General features: G+C 34.1%; 1 protein-coding gene across 3 annotated transcripts in view; it reads right to left on the reverse strand.

Moving 5' to 3' along the window:
- TASP1 (taspase 1) overlaps positions 1-19,976 on the reverse strand; it is a gene marked incomplete at both ends in the record, with an annotated part of 220,137 nt that overhangs the window by 156,792 nt on the left and 43,369 nt on the right. For 2 of the 3 annotated variants that reach the window (XM_084247262.1, XM_084247261.1), the window contains one exon: positions 15,394-15,500. The exons of the other annotated variant lie outside the window; for it this stretch is intronic. In XM_084247262.1, the coding sequence (XP_084103388.1) occupies positions 15,394-15,500 (107 nt within the window). The remainder of the gene's footprint in view (positions 1-15,393; positions 15,501-19,976) is intronic. 3 annotated transcript variants of the gene reach the window in all.

The following is a 19,976-nucleotide window of genomic DNA, read 5'->3' on the forward strand; positions in this document are numbered from 1 at the left end:
AAAGCACACATCCAAAACTAAACAGATGCTAGAAAATGGGTAGGAATCCTTGTTGTGATTGGGGTTCATTCTTTTTACTAGAAAAAAAAAGACATGATCTAGAAGAGCATTTGTAAAACAGGCATTTTTACCTGTGTAATAGAAAAGGCACTTGGTCAAGTTTCTCTAGATGGGCACGCCCCCTTGTGGGCACTGACTCATCTATTTGGAATGATTCCTTGATACTGAAAGTTGATTCTGAGGTATTATTTCTTGACAAACATTTTCATTTATTTATACTACACCTTTACATCTCTAAAATATTAAGGAACTATAATCATTATTTAGTAATATTTCATATAACCTAACCTAACCCTCTACATTACATTCCCAGATGAGTTTATTTTTAAAACTGAAGCATAGTTTTAGACTAAGTATGTTTCAAACACTTAAATAATTGATTCAAACTCATCTTGAAAGACAAAAAAAAACAGTGAAAAAAATGACATCTTTTTAAAAATTAATATTATAATCATCACTGTAGCTGCTTAAATTAGTAATGTATTTTTAATCTATGGATTAAAAAAAAGAACAAATTGGCCATGCCTCTATGAGCCTATACAAGTATAAAAATAATAACACATAACTACCTCAAAAATGGCAAATATGCAGTAATTTAATTTAAAAGCACTTTTTGAATGCCATTACATATATTAAATAAAAGAACTATGTTCTGATCTGGGTGGCATTTAATCTGACCCTTAAAGGAGGACTTGGATTATAATTTCAGTAAGCAGAGAAGTAACTGATCTTCCATTATTAATAATTATTTATACCATGAAGGGAAAGAGACATAAGGAAAAAATCAGAAGCAAATTCACAAAAAGTCAAATAGAAAAACATATTTGGCAAGAGGAAAATATTAACAAAATGAGAATGAAAAAGCAGATTGGAACTCAAAATGGATTAAAGAACTAGACCTAAGACCTGAAACCATAAAATATATAGAAGGAAATACAGGCAAAACACTACATGACATGCACCTCAAAGATATCTTTACAGACACATCACCCAAAACAAGTGATAGTGAAGGCAAAGATAAACAGCTGGGACTACATCAAATTATAGAGCTTCTGCACAGCAAAAGAGACAATAACAAAAATGAAACATCAAAAAGAGAAACCCCACCAACAGGGAGAAAATTTTTGCACACAACACTAATGATAAAGCACAGATCACAAAAATCTGCAAAGAGCTGCTGAGTCTCAACAAAAACAAAGAAAATAATACAGTCAAAAAATGGGCAGAAGAGCTAAAAAGAAACTTCTCCAAAGAGAAAATGCAAATGGCCAACAGGCATATGAAAAAATGTTCAACATCACTTGTCATCAGGGAAATTCAAATCAAAACTACAATGAGATACCATCTCACATCGGTGAGAATGGCACATATTAAAAAAAACTAGCAACAACAAATGTTGGCGAGGATGTGGAGAAAAAGGAACTCTCCCGCACTGCTGGTGGGAGTGCAAACTGGTCCAACCCCTATGGAGAGCTATGTGGAGATTCCTCAACCTACTAAAGATAGAACTTCCATATGATCCAGCAATTCCATTCCTCTGTATTTACCCAAAGGACACAGAAACAGTAATTCAAAAGGGCACCTGCACCCCTATGTTTAAAGCAGCACTATTTACAATAGCTAAGCTATGGAAACAACCCAAATGCCCAAAAATAGATGACTGGATCAAGAAGATGTGGTACATATACACAATGGAATATTACTCAGCAATCAAAAATATAAACACATGCAGTTTGCAGCAACATGGATGGAGCTAGAGGGGATCATGCTCAGCAAAACAAGTCAGAAAGAAAAAGAAAAATACCAGATGGTCTAACTCATAGCAGGAATTTAGAAAACCTAAATAAGGGACCAGGAAAAAGACAAACTAATACAAAGTAAAAATCAAAATCAACAAGCAACTATAAACCAGAGACATACATACCATAAAAAAAAAAGAAAAAGAAAAAGCAGGTTGGGTACAGGTTTCACGAAAGTTTGTAAAGCAGGCTAAAAAGCTTGAGTTTTAATCTAAGGATCATATTAAATTTTCTCCCAGGAGAGCATGAAGACCAATTCAGCTGTTTTGGGGGAAATATATCTCAGGAGAGTAGAGAGCATTAAAGAGAAATGGAGAAAGATTAGAAGCAAGAAAAACAATTATGAAGATTAAGGGCAAAAAGATATTAACTTGGTGGTATACTTGGTAATATACCAAAAAGAAACATTAAAAAAATAAATAACAGTGCATGTATTCATTAAACAAATGTTTATTGAGCACTTATTAAATGCTAAGCTTAGAAATCATGGTAAGTAACTAAAGTTGTTCTCTTGGTATAGGTATAAAACTAATATAGAGATAATACCTATCTTTCCACTCTGATGGAAGAGAAAGACATCAAATAACCAAGTAAATAGAGAGGCAGCAGGAGCAGCATGACAGCTTAAAATGAGAGGTGGGAGGAGGAGAGGCAATATTTCTAGGATCTGGAAACACAGGAAGGCTTTGACGAGCAACGAATCTTGGCAAACAATGTGATCCAGAATGAGAGCAAGAGAGCAAACAGGTGATAAGAAAGACATCTCCTCCTATAACTAAGCCTGTGCACTCTGTGAAGGAGCCTATAGCTTTTGCTTAAGAGCAGCTAGAAGTGACTGAACAGTTTAGGTAGGAGCATGACAAAATCAAGTTGCACTTTTCAATAACTCCATGAATGCTTTCTATAGAACTGACTGGGAGGGGCAACAGCAGTTGTGGAGAGATGGGTTAAAATGCCATTGCAGTTATCCAAGAAAGAATGATGAGGTTTGACTTTAGTGATACTGAGTTGGGGTATGATGGATTGAAAAAGTGAAAATGTGTAATAAGCAACTGAAATAGATTAAGAGGGTGGAATTAACAAATGTAGATTGATTCATTCAAGCTTTCTTTAAGCTGGTTCTAGGCAGGGGGAACAGAGAGAGCAAAGGACAGGGCTTGAGGAAGCTGGTTGCCCGATGAAGAGCTGACCTGTGAACAACAATGACCTAAAGACAAACTGTGGAACAAGAACACAGTGTAAATGAGCAAGAGTAGACAGAAAATTATTAAGTGAATGCCCTCTTGTAATTGCCAACTCCAGTATATGCTGTGTTCATTTAAACAATAATCACAAAGCAGTTTCATTTTTAGGCTCATTGTAACATTAAGCAGAGAAAAGCAATGTTCAAAATACTCACCCAATACCTTAACCCAATCCCTGCAATACTGGATTCAATATATTCAGAGTACAATCTATAGTTTTAAAACTAAGAATATGCACTTTTAAAACTAACAGACGAATCTAATAGTCAGCTAAATTTAGGGTACACAAGAATAAAGAGTCTTATGAGAGAATCGAAGGGTTTGGACAAACACCATGTTTCCAATGAAAATATATTCCCCCCACAAAGTTGCAATGGAATTCTTCACAGAAATAGACCAAACATTACTGAAATTTGGATGTAACCACAAGAGACCCAGAATAGCCAAAGCAGTCCTGAGAGAAAAGAAGAAAAATGAAGGTATCATACTTTCAGACTTTAAATTCTATTACAAAGTTATAATAGTCAAAACAGTTTAGTACTGCAACAAAAACAGACACACAGATCAATGGAATAGAACTGAGAGTCCGAAAACAAACCGACTCTTAATGGACAGTTAATCTGTGACAACAGAGTCAAAAGCATACAGTGGAAAAAGGACAATCTCTTCAAAAAATGGTGCTGAGAAAACTGGACAGTCACATGCAAAGAATGAATATAGACCATTATCTTAGTCCATACACACAAAAAATAACTCAAAATGGGTCTAAGACTTGGATGTAAAACCTGAAACCATGAAATACATAGAAAGACAGGCAAACTCTATCCCACAGAGTATGTCTTCATTGATATCTTTGTGGATTCCTCTCCAGCAGCAAGAAAAACAAAAGAGACTATAACAAATAGATTACTGAAAAGCTTCTGCACTGCAAAATAAGCAAAAAGGCACAAATAAACTATCACTAAAACAAAAAGATACTGGATAGGGAAAATGTTTACATATTATCCATCCGACAAGGGGCTGAAATCAAAGATCTACAAAGAAGTCATACAACTCAACAAAAAGAAAGCACACTCAAAAAATGGGAGAAGAGATAAAGAGTCCACTACTCAGTAGAAGATCTATAGATGGCCAATAGACACAAGAAAAAATGCTCACCATCACTTACTGTCAGAAAAATACAAATCAAAACCACAATGCAAATCAATACACCTCACATCTGTGAGAATGACCCATATCAAAAACACCCAAACCAACAAGTGTTCATGAGGGTGTGGAGAAAAAAGGAACCCTCATACACTGTCGGTGGGAATGTAGACTTGTCAGCCCCTAGGGAAAAGAGTATGGAGATCTCTCTCTATACACACACACATCTCTCAAAATATTAAAAGTAGATTTACCATATGATCCAGCAATTTTACAACGAGGTATCTATCCAAAGAATGCAAAGTCATTCATTCAAAAGGATATATGCACTCCTGTGTTCATTACAGCACTGTTTATAATAACCAAGTTACAGAAACAACTTAAACACTCAAAGGCAGATGAGGTGACTGGGAAGATGTGGTACATATACATAACTGACCACTACTCAGCTATTTAAAAAAAAAAAAAAGATAAATTCTTGCTATTTGTGACATGGATGGAACTGAAAGGGGATTATGCTAAGTGAAATAAGTTAGAAGGAAAAAGACAAATACTAGATGCTGTCACTTATATGTGGAATATAGAAAAACAAAAGGTCAGATAAAACCAATAACAAACCCTAGATATCTGACTGTGTAATTGAAGTTACATGGTTATGGGGGAAGGAGTGGATAAGGCAGAGAACAAAGTGGGGTGAGGTCGTGATGGACTACGGTGGAAGGCATTGTTGGGTGTAGGTGTGATGCACACCTTTAAATCATATTCAGTGTTATAAACCAATGTTACCTCAATGAAAAACACAAAAGGAAAAAAAAAAAAAAAGGTACTGGGAAACATGGATAGCCTCATGCAAAAAAAAAAAAACTGAACTTAGATCCATATTTAACTCCATATACAATAATTAATTCAAAATGGATTAAAGATCTGTATGTAAGAACCAAAACCATAAAATACTTAAAATAAAACATAGGATATACACTACAGAACACATACCTCAAAGATGTACATGGAAACACAGATGCAATGGTAAAGTAAACAAAAGCAAAACCAAACAAACAGGTCATCAAACTAAAATGTCTTTGTCACTGAAAAGAAACCACGACAGAAACAAAAGGGCAAACATTAGAATGGGAGAAGATATTGACATATCATGCATCTGACAAGAGCTAATTTCCAAAATATACAAAGTACTGTTAGAAACCAAGAATGAAAAAAAAAGAGAGAGAGAACCCAATCAAAAACTAGACAATAGACCTAAATAAACATTTTTCTGAAAAAAAAAAAAAAAAGACATTCAGATGGCCTACAGACACATGAAAAAATGTTCAATGTCACTTATTATAAGGGAAATGAAAATTGAAACCACAATGAGATATCATTACATCCCTGTGAGAATAGCCCATATCAAAAAGAATGGAAAAAACAAATGTTGGCAAAAAACAATGAAGAAAAAGGAACTGGTAGTAAGAATACAAGTCGTACAGCCTCTATAGAAAACAGTATGGAGATTTCTTAAGACTATAAAAATGGAAATACAATATGATCCAGCCATACCCCTGCTAGGTATTTACCAAGAATATATGAAAACTCTAACACAAAAAAGATGAATGTATGCCTATATCCATGGCAGTAATGTCCACAATTGCCAAGATATGAAGCCAACCTAACTGCCCATCAATAGACAACTGGATAAATGTGGAATATATACCAAATGGAATACTACACAGTTATTTTAAAAGATGAAAATAGTGCCTTTTGGGACAAAATGGATGACCTTTGAGGTTATAATGCTAAGTGAAAATAACTCAGTAAGAGACAGATATGGATGGTTTCACTTATCTGTACAATATAAACAACCAAAAAACATAACTGTCAAATACAGCAAAAACACAACTCAGACTTAGTGAAAAATTAACTGGTTGCCAGGGGGAACAAGGGAGAAGGAGGTGGGGGTAGAGAAAGGAGGGGGCTAGGGCAATGGCATAGGAGGACTGGTAGAGGGTAAGTGAAGCATGTGCACATAAGGAGGAATAAAAATGTAACCCTAAAGTCATAATTTGAAAACATTATAATGCAAGCATACATTTTATTCTACTTTGGCTTGCTTCTCCTAAATATGCAGGTTTACTGATCAAACATTAATACTGCACAATATTTAAAATTATGAAAAATATAAATTTATGTTAAAAACTGAATAGTACTGTTGACAAATTTTACTTCAAGAGTAATTATATTTTGTAATATGTTTGTTTTTCATGATATCTAGCTTAAATCTTTAACTGACATTAAATTGAGTTAGTTAATGTTGAATCATCGGGTACCAAGATAATTTATAAATAAATATTTAAACATTGAAAAAATGACAAAAAAACTTTAACAGAGTATTAGCAAATCAAATTCAACAATATAGCACAAGGATTACACATCACGATCCATTGAGATTTATTCCAGGGATGCAACGTTGGTTCCTGGAAAAGAGGTGGATGAGGAAGCCATGTACACTGTGGGATTGTAACCTGGTGCAGTCATTAGGGAAAGTGATTTGGAATCATCTTTAAAAACTAAAAATGTCAGGGTTGGGGTCAAAATAAGGGGGTGTAATTGTATGGGAAGTATGAAAATGAAATTTAAATAAAAAAAACAAACTAAAAATATCAACACCATACAACCTAGAAATCCCACTTTTGGGTATCTATCCAAAGAACACGAAACCATCAAATCAAAAAAAAACTGTATGCTCTACAACGTTTGTTGCAGCACTATTTACAATAGCTAGGAAACAGAAGCAGCCTAAACACCCATTAACAGATAAATGCGGGCCTCCACTGGTGGTGCAAGAGGTTGAGCTGTGAAGCTGTCCACAGCCTCTGCAGCGCGGGTTCGATCCTAGCCGGCTGGCGAGGGTTCCACATGGCACAGCAGACCTCTCCTGTCGTGCCCAATGCTCCCCTCTGCAGTGTATTTCGTCAGTCTGCCTGTTCTGTTCCCAGCTCTGTCTCTGGTGAGTCCTCTCACCCTCCCGCGCATCTGGCCTCTACCCCGGTTCTTGTATAAATAAATAAATAATCTTTTTAAAAAATAGATAAATGCTCATTGATTGGGTCAAGTGTAGTATATCCACACTATGGAATACTATTCAGCCATGAGGAATAATGAATTGTGGTCATTTTGCAGCAAAATGGAGTAAGTTCAGAGAAATTATGTGTGGTAAAGTAAGAAAGAATGACAAAAACAAATACTGCATCGATTTACACAATGGATGATTTGACAAAGCAAAATACAAAAACTAAAGGACATTAATAAACAGTGAGAAGGCTCTAAGATTAAGGATAGGGAGAAAGGTATCAGGGACTATAAGGAATGGTGAAAATAAAAAAAAAAATAGGTGAATATACAAAAAAAGTAAAAAAAATACTCAATTATCCAGATGTTAAGGGTTGAAAGTTCTAGGCTGAGATAATAGATGAATTCACTTAAGTACTGTAAGCTACAGGCATTTAAAGAATCCCCAAAAAGTTATAATGCAAAAGAATGCTAATTATCAGATTTCATAACCTATATAAATGCATAATGGTGGTGGTGGTAGTAATCTAGTAATACACTGAATTAAGCTATTGACCTAGTACTGATGTACATGTAAATGCTATAGACTCTGAGTAGTCAAGATAGTCTCAGGTTAGACAGATGTAATTTTTAATATATTAATTACAATTCCAAGAAATAATTTTAAAAAGAATATAATAGCTTCACAGGATGAAGTTTTAATTTTAAGAAAAAACATAATTATGTATGTATGTTTTTTATGTAAAAGCAGTCAAAGAAGTTCCTTACTTCTGTTTATCCATACATCTATGCACTGACCATCTTGTTCAGAAACACAGTCTAGATCAAGTAATTTTCTAGAAAAGAGTAATTGCTCCTTTCCCTGTACACATAATGCACAGACATGTACACAAGTCCAAATAGAACAATCTGATGAAAACATGTTGTTTTGTGCATTTATTTTCTTTGATCTTACCCTACCTCTCACCCAAAAAATACAGTGATTTAGTATGATACAGTTAAGCATTTACATAATAATTTCAAGATGGTGGATAAAAGGGAAAAATGTTACCCACAATATACTTCAAAAGAATAGAATATATTTATATGAAACGCACAAAGCAAGGCCCAACATTTCCTTTCTGAAACATGTGGCCAATTTGATGTCCCTATGTGGTGGCTAAAGAACACAAAATTAAAAGTTGTATCATCTCTTTAGAGTGGTTTTGAGCACACATTATATAAAGCATTGCAAAATTTTCTAAACTTGTTCATTAGAAATTAAAGAATGAAAGATATTCACACAAAAAAGCCTGATTAGCCTTCATTTTACTGCCCTACACAACTACTGCTTTTCCTAAAAACCAATGAAATAATGGAAAACTTAAAATGACTTCATAAAAGTAGTGGGAAGAGGCAAAGAATTTCTATGTATATGTAACTTTAAAATATGTTATTAAAGAAAAGGACAATATACTTGTGAAAAATGAAGACAAGAAAAGGCTTGAAACTTAGAAAATGTTGAGATCAAACAGTACCCCCCAACCGCTTTTAATACTCTAAGAATAAAAGAGTCCCTTCCAGTAATATCTAGGACTAGTTGTTTGAAATTGATATTTATGAAATCTACATCCTGGTGTGCACTCAGTGTGTTTGTTTTCCCAAATGTGAGCATCTCTTCTTTGTAACAACTCTTTCAGTCATGCAGCAACTCAGTCAGTCCCGTGGCACAAGTTAATGATTTCATTCCAAAAGAAAGGTTTTCATTTTCATGATAAAGATTAATAAAAACTCAACTGTCTTTTTTTTGTACCAAAACAAAGTAAAAAATAAATTGAAAACATTAACCACTTCAACACATATGCCACAAGAATTGTATTCTTACAACAATGAAAGTACATGGCAATACTATCAGGGGCGATTCAGAAGCTAAATTACAAGAATTACAAAAGTCAGATGAACATGCTAAACTGCACCATGAATAAGTAATCAGCGAAAAGCAAATTGAAGGAATCTATAGGTCAAACAATTTAGGTTCTTCACAGAAAAAAGTCCTTACTTTGCCCAGTTCTGAGTTAGACGAATTTTAGTTACCATGTAAACAATCAGTCCCCCAACAACCTGGTTCAAATTTCAGTTACCATGGTATAGTAACTGTGAGTAATTGCATAAAGTATAAACTTCACTCCTAGCTTTCCAGTTCACAGATGAATATATAAGTATCATCATGATCAGTGCCCAATCATGTCATTTCTTTCAAAGTCTGTCAGTGATGTGTCATGTGCACAGAAGGCAGAGTGTGTAGCTGTGTTGCTTCCTACCTCCCTATAATAAATTGACATGATATTTTAGAAAAATTGTTGCTCAAAAGAAGGACCTGGCCATCAAAGATGAATAAGGAGCAAAAAAACAAAAAGTGATGTTGGAAGTGAATTTCAAACAAAAAATTTGGGCCTCCCCTGGTGGTGCAGCTGGGCTGCGAAGCTGCCTGCAGCCTCTGCAGTGCCGGTTCCATCCCTGGCCACAGGGCAAGGGTCCCACATGGAGCGCAGACCTCTCCTGCTGTGCCCGCTGCTCCCCTCAGCAGTGTATTTCATCGGTTTGCCTGTTCTGTTCCCCTCTCTGGCTCTGGTGAATTCTCTCACCCTCCCGCGCTTCTCACTGTACCCAGTGCTTGTATGAATAAATAAATAAATCTTAAAAAAAAAAATTAATGGAGTTATAGAAGAAAGAATCAACCATGGTAATGGTTGACCCTAAATCAACAGTCAAGAGGAACTTAGTGAAGGCAAACTTACCAACATAAATAAAGAATGTAGCTGAAACAAAAAACAGTTGAAGATGTCCCAGAGGAAGTGATACTGGCAAAAAAAGTTGACACTGATGAAACTCTGAGAGATATTTTACAACATAGAATGAGCAAAGGATAAAATATTGAAATTCAATCCAAAATCCAAAAAGTCTGACAATTGCCCTTGACATGAAAATGTTTACTTCATATCATAAAATATGTAACAAGAAGGTAAGTACTATTCAAACTACTCTTGAGGAATGTTTCTTTACACAGAAATAAAACTTTAATTCTTAATACTTCTAATGTTTTACATCAGTGCATTAAATAAACACTGGTTTTATTTTTCTTTATGATTTGCTACAGATTTGAAACCAATAGTAAAGAATTTTTAACATTTTGACAAAAGATTTATTTTTTTTTTTTTTATTTAAAAGGGCAGGTTTATCATAAAAAGGATGCTTGCACAGACACAAGCAAGCTACCCCTGAAAGGGACAGGTTTGTCAAGTGAGGCCTATATAATCACAGGTGGGCAGCCTTGGGAGGAGAGCTGCCTCTGCTGCTTCACAAAGGGAGATGGTTAGTCAAAAAGAAACACCTGCATAGTCACAGGTGGGCAGGAGAGCCGCTCCATTTTAACTAAAGTTTTTAAAGGTAATAGAACAAGTGTAATTTTTTTGCCATTAAGGCCCTATGCACAGTTTCAGCTTGCACAGTCATTTGTATGGCCCAAAATAACCATACAAAGTATGGATTATCTATGTGTAGACGAGAATAGTCATGTGACTAAATTGTACTCTTCACTACCCCCAAATAATAACTAAGGAGAAATCTACTGAAGGAAATTCTGGGAAAAAAAATTACATCCTCAATTAAAAAAAAAAAAAAAAGACCAATACATCTAGAAGCTGCCTCTCCCCACCTTCTCACCTTGAATATAGATGTGACTTCTAAAATTATAGGAGCCATCTTAATCCATAAGACAAAAAGAGAAAGACCCTTTAGAGAAAGACCTAAGAGAATTCTAGATATGTTGGCTCCAGCATCACTGGATGCTAACCTAATGCCATAGCAACCAAGTACTTTCAAACTTTTTATTATGTGGCAAATGGTCAGAAAGAAAGGGGACAAATATATGTTTCCTCATAAAGCTTCCATATGATCCAGCAATTCCACTCCTAGGTATTTACCCAAAGGACACAGAAACATCAATTCCAAAGAGCACCTGCACTCCTATGTTTATAGCAGCACTGTTTACAATAGCTAAGCTTTGGAAACAACCAAAAAGCCCAAAAATAGATGACTGGATCAAGAAGATGTGGTACATATACACCATGGAATATTACTCAGCATTCAAAAAAGATAAACACATGCAATTTGCAGCAACATGGATGGAGCTGGAAGGGATCATGCTCAGTGAAATAAGCCAGAAAGAAAAAGAAAAATACTGGATGGTCTCACTCATAGCAGGAATCTAGAAAACTTAAATAAGGGACCAGGAAAATGAATAACTATAAGAAAGTGAAAATCAAAATCAACAAAAACTATGAACCAGAGACACTCTATGGGGAGTGGGGGCGGGGAGGGGAGGGACTGGGGTCAATATAAGGGGGTTGCAATTGTATGGGGAATATAAAAATAAAATTTATTAAAATATATATATATATATATGTTTCCTAAACCAAAGTGACATCTTCTATGCTTGCAGCCAGAAGCACTCCATGGATTAACCATTATCATTTTAAACTAAATGAATATAAATGTAAATAGTCAAAGTCTAAAGGACACAAAACATTCTAATTTGTTGAGGTAATAAGCTAAGTAAATACTTTTGTTTTCTTAATTTCGATTTCTATTAGGATTTTGATAATGTCTATACAATCACTTTTTTAAAGCTTTAAAATACTGACTATATTCCTTTCAAAACAGTATTTATTATCCTTCAACTCTGAGTAACAAAAAATGTGAACATTAGGGAAGTTACCAAACCTGCTATTCTTTTTATTATATTTACATACCTAACTCAAACAGTATTTTTTATATAGCCACAGCAAATAGTAGTATAATCAATGCTGGCTAACCAAAACTATGCTGAAACTATACACACAGAACAGGAAGAGATGAACTAAATATAAGTCAATTTAGAAAACAGTCATTTGTCATTTCCTATCACATCTTAAAAACTTACTATATTTAATCTTAAAAATTAAAATTTTCTGCCCCATCAACTGACACCTAGTCCAGCTTTTCTTTCTGTAAACATGTTTTATCTTCTTTACTATTAGAGACAAGGCTTACCAAGGTTATACAGTAAAGCCTCTGGCCAGAATCCTCCCCTACAAGTAGCCACTCTGTCCCGGTCATTTTTTGTCAGCCAATGTTAACACAGTCCTTTACACACAGTAATGTTTATATATTCTGAATATTAAGAATATTCTCCAAATAATATTTGCACACCATACATCTGACAAGGGAATGATATCAAAAATTTACAAAGAGCTCATACAGCACAACAGAAAGAAACAATTCAATCAAAATATGGGCAATCGAGCTAAACAAATAGATGGCTTACAGGTACATGAAAAAAAGGTTCATCATTTATGATCAGGGAAATGCAAATCAAAACTACAATGAGAAACCACCTCACATTAGTGAAAATGGCTCATATTAAACACACACACACAGAGAAATGAATGCTGGTGAGGGTAGGGAAAAAAAGGAACCCTACTACTATTGGTCAGAATGTAGACTGATACAGTTTAGTCAAAAGACTAAAAAAGATCTGCTGATTGACCATGCAATCCCATCCTAATATGTACCCAAAGAACACAAAAACACTAACACAAAACAAACCATGCATTCCTGTATTTAATGCAGCATTATTTGCAATAGTCAAGGCATGGAAACAACCTAAATGCCCCAAAACAGAGGAGTAGATCAAGAAATGTGGTGTATAGATACAATGGAATACTACTCAGCCATCAAAAAGATAAACTCGGGTCTCCCTGGTGACGCAGGCAGTTGAGTGCAGCACTGTGAAACTGTCCGCAGCCTCTGCAGCGAAGTTCAATTCCTGGCCAGCCGGGAAGATACCCCCATGGCGCGGCAGACCTCTCCTGGCTCACCCACTGCTCCCCTCAGCAGTGTATTTCAGTCAGTCTGCCAGTTCTGTTCCCCGCTCTGTCTCTGGTGAATCCCTCATCTTCCCTCACATCTGGCCTGTACCCTGGTTCTTGTATGCATAAATAAATAATAAATCTTTAAAAAATAAATAAAAATTTAAAGGGAAAAAAAATAAACTCATGCTATTTGAGGCAACATGGACAGAACTGGAAAGGATTATGCTAAGTGAACTAACCAAGAGAAAGATAAATACCAGATGGTGTAACTTATTATATGGAACATAGAGAAACCAGACAAAGAGTCAAAGACAAACTTTAAAACCAACCTTGAAAGCCGACTATAGATATGAGGCATCCAGGAGGGGAAGAGAGAGGAAGAAAAAGGGGAAGAGGCTAGAACAGAGGAAGGAGGAGAGCACAATGGATTATGGGAAAGGACTATAGGTGCTTTGATGGGGGAGAGCTACAGTAACAACACCTGAGGGGAGAAATCTTATACTGTCAAAATATTAACAAGGATATAGATGTAAAATAATGGTACTTTATTTAAAAATTAATTCAATAAAAATTAATAAAAATAGATAAAATGGAAAAAAAATGAAATAAAAAATATTTTCCTGTCAAAAGATGTCAAAAATACTTCATTTCAATATCTGAATTTAATCTCTCCCCTCACTACTACCTGCCTCCCTTTCTTCATTACAAGATTCCATCCAGGTAGCTAAATTGGGGGGCATTTTTTTTTTCTTTAGGTACCTTTAAAGGGAAAGCCACAATGGCAAAAACTATGATATCAAAGTCTATCACAGCTACAAAGACCTTGAACATCCACTACTACTTTTGTTCCTCCAACAACTCTATGAGAGCAGAACATGACTATTTCATTCAAAAATAAGGAAAAAATAAGTATCATCAGTTTACATGAGACTTCATAAATTATGTAATTACAATGATAAAAACAAGAACCACAGTGAGGTTGCTGGTGGCATTAAATTAAAAGGTGTTCTAATTAGCTCTGGGTGTTTAGGGTGCTATTAACATTAGGCAATGTTTTGTGGTGAAATGAGAAGCATTGGTTAATCTGAGTATTACATAAATACGATCTAAGAAATTTTGAATAAAATATATTACTAACTAAATTAAAAGACTTTAACTGAGATGGTCCAATCTCCTGAGCCCCTATTTCTTTCTCTCTCTCTCTCTCTCTCTCTCTCTCCCCACTTTATAGAAAACTTCTCAAGAGTTATCTCCACCCTTATCTTATTCTCCCTGATTAACTCACTCCATATTGGCCTATAGTCCACCATATCAGAGAGACCATCCCTATTCAGGTTCATTCCATCTCCAGTTGCTAAATCCAGTGACCGTCCTCTTTCTTCTTACTGGTTTTTTCAAGGGCATCTGTCTGAGGGGATGACTGACTTTCAAATGTCCCTCTCAACTTCTTAGACTCTCTGCTAATGGTACCCTGTCTCACTGACTGTTCTTTCTCCTTTGTTCTTGTTCCTGCTCCTAACTCATATAATTAGAATGTATAAAAAACCTACAGGAATCCAATATATGCATTTTCTTATAACAATATTACTTCTTGAACAGCCAAGAATCACTACCTAATACTGCAAAGATGATGTGCCAAATGTAGCTATGGACAAACTATGACAAGGGCAAATGAGAAAATAAATTTGCAGTTTTATTAAATGCTTATTAATTAATAAATTTTAAAACATATTCAATTCAATTATTGGAAAGTTGTAAATATGAGTGGAGTAACTTGTTTTATAAATCTAATTATAAATGCAAATCAAATATTTCCAATGAAAATTTAGTGTCATATTTGATATGTGTATTAAGTTTAAAATATGCAGTGTTTTGAAGATTTAATATCAAAACAAAAGAAAGTGAAACAGTACTAATAATTTTTTCATTGATTATCTCTTCAAAACAATATTTTGGATTCACTCGTATGAATAAAATTGTTATTAAAATTAATTTTACCTCACTCATGAATAAAATTATTATTAAAATTAATTTTACCTGTTTCTTTTTACTTTTTAAAATGTAACTACTGCAAAAATTAAAAACACATATGTGGCATGTATTATATTTCTACTGGGTAGTACTAAAGCTTACATATCTAAATGCAGATTAAAGATACATTAATCAATAATATTTCAAACAACTCCTGACCTTTTCACTTGATTGTCTTCGTTTCTTTAGTTGAATGAAATCTGTTTCCACCCTTTCTGCCAGTTCTAGTTTCCTCTTGTTTCTTTTAAATGCAGCTAAACTGAATCCTATAAAAGAAACATTAAAAATAACATTTGAAAAATATTAGGGTAACGAGGCAGACAAGATATCCTGAAAAGCTTTCTTTAGACAAAATCCTTAAGATGTTGTAAAAGGTATAAAAAAAGACTTTTCAATGTACACTGAAGTAGAAGTAGTATGAAAATAAGAGATATAAGTTAGGGTTTAAAATTTTAAGTAAAAAGCCAAATCTAGAAAGACAAGTGAATAATGAAAATTGATGCTACCCAGGGTATCTACTAATGCATGCCACTGGCAACTCTGGTTTGAAAGACACATTGCATAGGGACAAAAGGTCAAACCTGGAACAATGCAACATAAAAAACTATAGCAGAGTTTATCCACATAAAAAGGAGGGAACCCAGAGGATGATATGCACAGTAAAAAGGAAAATTAGAAAAGGTTACTCTATACAAAGAGGCAGGAAATTTGCAAGTCTCAGCTTCAGCTAAAAATGTAAGAAAACTTTCTCTAGAAAATTCATGAAAAAGAAGGGCATACAGACAGGTGTAGAAGAGAATTTGAGTTGCCTTTTAAAAAAAACAAAAAGTTATCTTGGTGTTACAGCACTTCAAAAACCCATTAAATGCAAATGCAAATACTCCCTAGAAAAACACAGCTGAGCTTACCCAGAGTTCAAAGAATTCTCATATTCCAATTAACATGAGTCCATAGTTTAAAAAAAATCATAAAATACATGAGAAGTAAACCACCAAGAATAAAAAATTAAAGTCAGCCAAATATCAGAATGTATAATACACTCTGCAAAGACCTCAAATACTAGAATAATCAGACCCATAATATAAACCATGTTTATGCTCATAGAAATAAAAGTAAGGTATTGAAATTATAACTAAGGATCAAAGGATGATATAATGACCAGACTGACCTGAAGAACCAAATAGCGCTTCTAAAATAAAAAATATATGTAATAATTAAAAGTTTAGAATTTGATATACAGATTTAAGCAACTAGATTCAGTTGATAGGGGAAATAACAGATTATAACACTTAAGACAGTACCAGTTTGATGCCTCCATTCCCTTCTTTTTTTAAAAAAAATAATATCATTATAAAGTACTCAGAATAATTCTCCCATTGAATATTACTAAAAATGTTGAATGAAATAGGAAAATGACCATACTAACAGCATTAAGTCTTCCTAAAAGTATACATAAAGTCCTATACATAAAGTATACATAAAGTCCTAAACTGAGAACTAAAGTTATTATTGCACTTTGCCAACACTAATAACAGCTGAATTTGCTTAGGTGGCATCAAGGAGTGGTATATATCAGGACCATAGCCCACTAAAGGTAAAAGGAGATAATTTCCATTAAGTTAGGGATTGAAAGAGATTCACATTAAGGCTGATCTAGAAATAAGCAAATATACTTCTGCTGTCTATCTCAATACAACTGCATTCAGGCAAGATTGTATTAGATTACAGAAGAAAAGAAAAAAGATAAAAAGAACAAGATCAAGAAAAAGGAAGAAGAAGAAGGGAGAGTAGGGATGTGGGAGAAATAGAAACTGAAACAAGAAAAAACACTAACCCTGAGAAATTTTGGGTTGATTGGGGCCCTTATAGATTTGCAAACATGTGGCCTGGGCAGGTCCTAGACTGTTAAGCTTTGAATTAAGCATAAGGTAGTTTCTGATTAACAGTAAATAGAATAGAAAACACAAATATTGGTTCTACTGGTTCCTGGCAAAGGGCTCTTAAAACCCTTGTAGTTTCCCGAATGAATAAGAACAAGAGCAATACCTTCTTTTCTAATTTTTGGTTTTTACCTCAATTCTTGATACACAGCTCCTAAATCCCTTGTAATTTCCTGGATGAAGGAAGTGTCTTTTGTTCTAATGAGGTGACTTTCAATGGGTTCTTTTAGAGTCAAGTTGGGGACTGGTCACCAGAAAAATCAAGACACGATTAGAAAATTGAAACACTTAGTTCTATCCCCATTCTCTGGAGAGAGGGACTGGCAATTGAGTTAATGATTAATCATACATATGTGATAAAAATCCCAAAAAAATAGAGATTGGAGAGAGTCCAGGGCTTACAGTCCCTATATTTTATTCTGTTAAAATGTTAGTGAATTGGAAAACTGATTAGCGTTAACAAGAAAGCAGCTGAAAGAAATGAAATGATGCAAAACCCAGAAGAAAGGTTAAGAAACAGGAAAGATAATATGAGAAGGTCTAACATGTGTTCAATCAGAAATTCTGAAGATGAAGGATAAAAGAATGAAGTAAGAGTAAAAATTTTAAAAACTGGATAAGGAATTTTCCAAAATGACAAAAGCTGCTATCCACAGGTTTAATGACTCCAAAATACATCCATAAATTAAATTAAAATCATAAATATCAAAAAAGACACAACAAATTAAAGAAAACAAGAACATAGAAAATCTAAAAACAGAAAGAAAAAAGATAGGTTACCTTCCAAGTAAGTGGTAGTAAAAATGATAGCAGTGTTCTCATTTTTTTTAATACTTTTTTTAAAATTTTTTATATTTTTACATAATTTTTCATTTTTGCACAATGTATGCATTTTCATCTTGGTTATAATCCCCATATAATTCCAACCCCCCCTTGTTTTGATCCTGCTCCTTCTTCCCCTCCCTGTAGTGTGTCTCTGGTTTATAGTTGCTTGTTGATTTTGATTTTTACTTTGTATTAATTAGTCTTTTTCCTGGTCCCTTATTTAGGTTTTCTAAATTCCTGCTATGAGTGAGACCATCGGTATTTTTCTTTTTCTTTCTGTCTTATTTTGCTGAGGATGATTCCTTCCAGCTCTATCCATGTTGATACAAATTGCATGAGTTTATCTTTTTTCATTGCTGAGTAATATTCCATTGTGTATATGTACCACATCTTCTTGATCCCGTCATCTATTTTTGGGCATTTGGGTTGTTTCCATAGCTTAGCTGTTGTAAATAGTTGATAGCAGTCTTTTCAACAGCAGCAATGGAAGCTCAATTACATAGACTGATTATCTTCAATGTGCTGAAAGGAAATATCTGCTGACGCAGAACACTATAACCAGTGAAAATAGCCTTCAAAAATGAAGGTGAAATAAAAATAGTTTCAGATAAACAAGAAAGAGCAAATTAAGCACCATCAAGAAAGACCTGTACTAATGAAAATCCATGGAAACTACAAAACTGCATAAATATAAAGAAGTAAGACTATAAGTTTCAATCAAAAGCCCCATACTTAAAATGAATGTCCACTACATCACTTTTATTCAACTCCTTTATACTGATAAGCCTTTGCCAGTGTGAAAAAGGAAGGGAAAAAGTACAAAGATTAAAAGGAAATAGCCAAAACTGTAATATTCACAAATTATATGAATATGAATTCATAGAGAATCAACAAGAATCTACAAATAAATTATAAAGATGAATATAGGGGTTTATCAAGATAGATACATACATATATGTGGGAGAACATACATGTGTATGTATAAAACACAATTAATTGGTGAAACCCATCCTAAAAAATATTTGGTACAGATGAGAAATCACAGACACTATCATGCAGCAATTCTACTACAATCCAAGTAGTAATTGTTTGTTATAATTCCAACCTGAAAGCAACACAAATGTCTACCTATTTGATAATAAATTCAGCATTATGTGGGAAATCAACATAAAAGACATTACAAAAATTTATAAAACCATACTGAAGAACAAAAAATAATACTGAATAAACCTATTCCAGTTGGTAAGATTCAATATTATTAAGCTTTCAATTAACCCCCAAACTGGCATAAATTAATCAAAACGTAACAGAGATATCATATCATTTTCTAAATTAATTAAGAGAATTTTATTTTTTTAAAGATGTATTTATTTATGCAGACAAGAACTGGGGTAAAGGTCAGAGGTGGCGGGTTGTGAGAGGATTCACCAGAGACAGAATGCGGAGCAGAACAGGCAGACTAACTAAAGTACACTGCTAAGGAGAGCAGCAGGCAAGACAGGAGAGGTCTGCTGCACCTTATGTAGGTTAGCTCCATAGCCAAGGCTCAAACTCAGGTCATAGCAGTGAGCCCCACATATATGTTTTTTTGTTTGTTTTTTAACTCTTCGTCTGTTTATTCATCCATTCACTTAACAAATATTTGATCATTATCGGACATTAGTCTTACAAGAATATATGGTTATTTATTCACAATCCCATGTTGGACATAAGCTATTCAAATATTTCATGCAAATAATGCTCACTGAGTGTACTTCTACATAAATACAGGTCTCTATCTAATGACAAATTTCTAGAAACACAGTAAGTTTAAGGCTTTTGAGTTTTACTATTTAGTCATCCTCAAAAATTTCTGCCAATTTACTTTTATACCTAAACTGTATTATCTCATTTCACCATACACTATCTGCAGTAATATAATAACTGTTTCACAATTACATTGAAAGAGAATAAATTTGACATGTATTCATTTCAATC

This window comes from Talpa europaea, assembly GCF_964194135.1.
Source record: "Talpa europaea genome assembly, chromosome: 11".
NCBI lineage: Eukaryota > Metazoa > Chordata > Mammalia > Eulipotyphla > Talpidae > Talpa > Talpa europaea.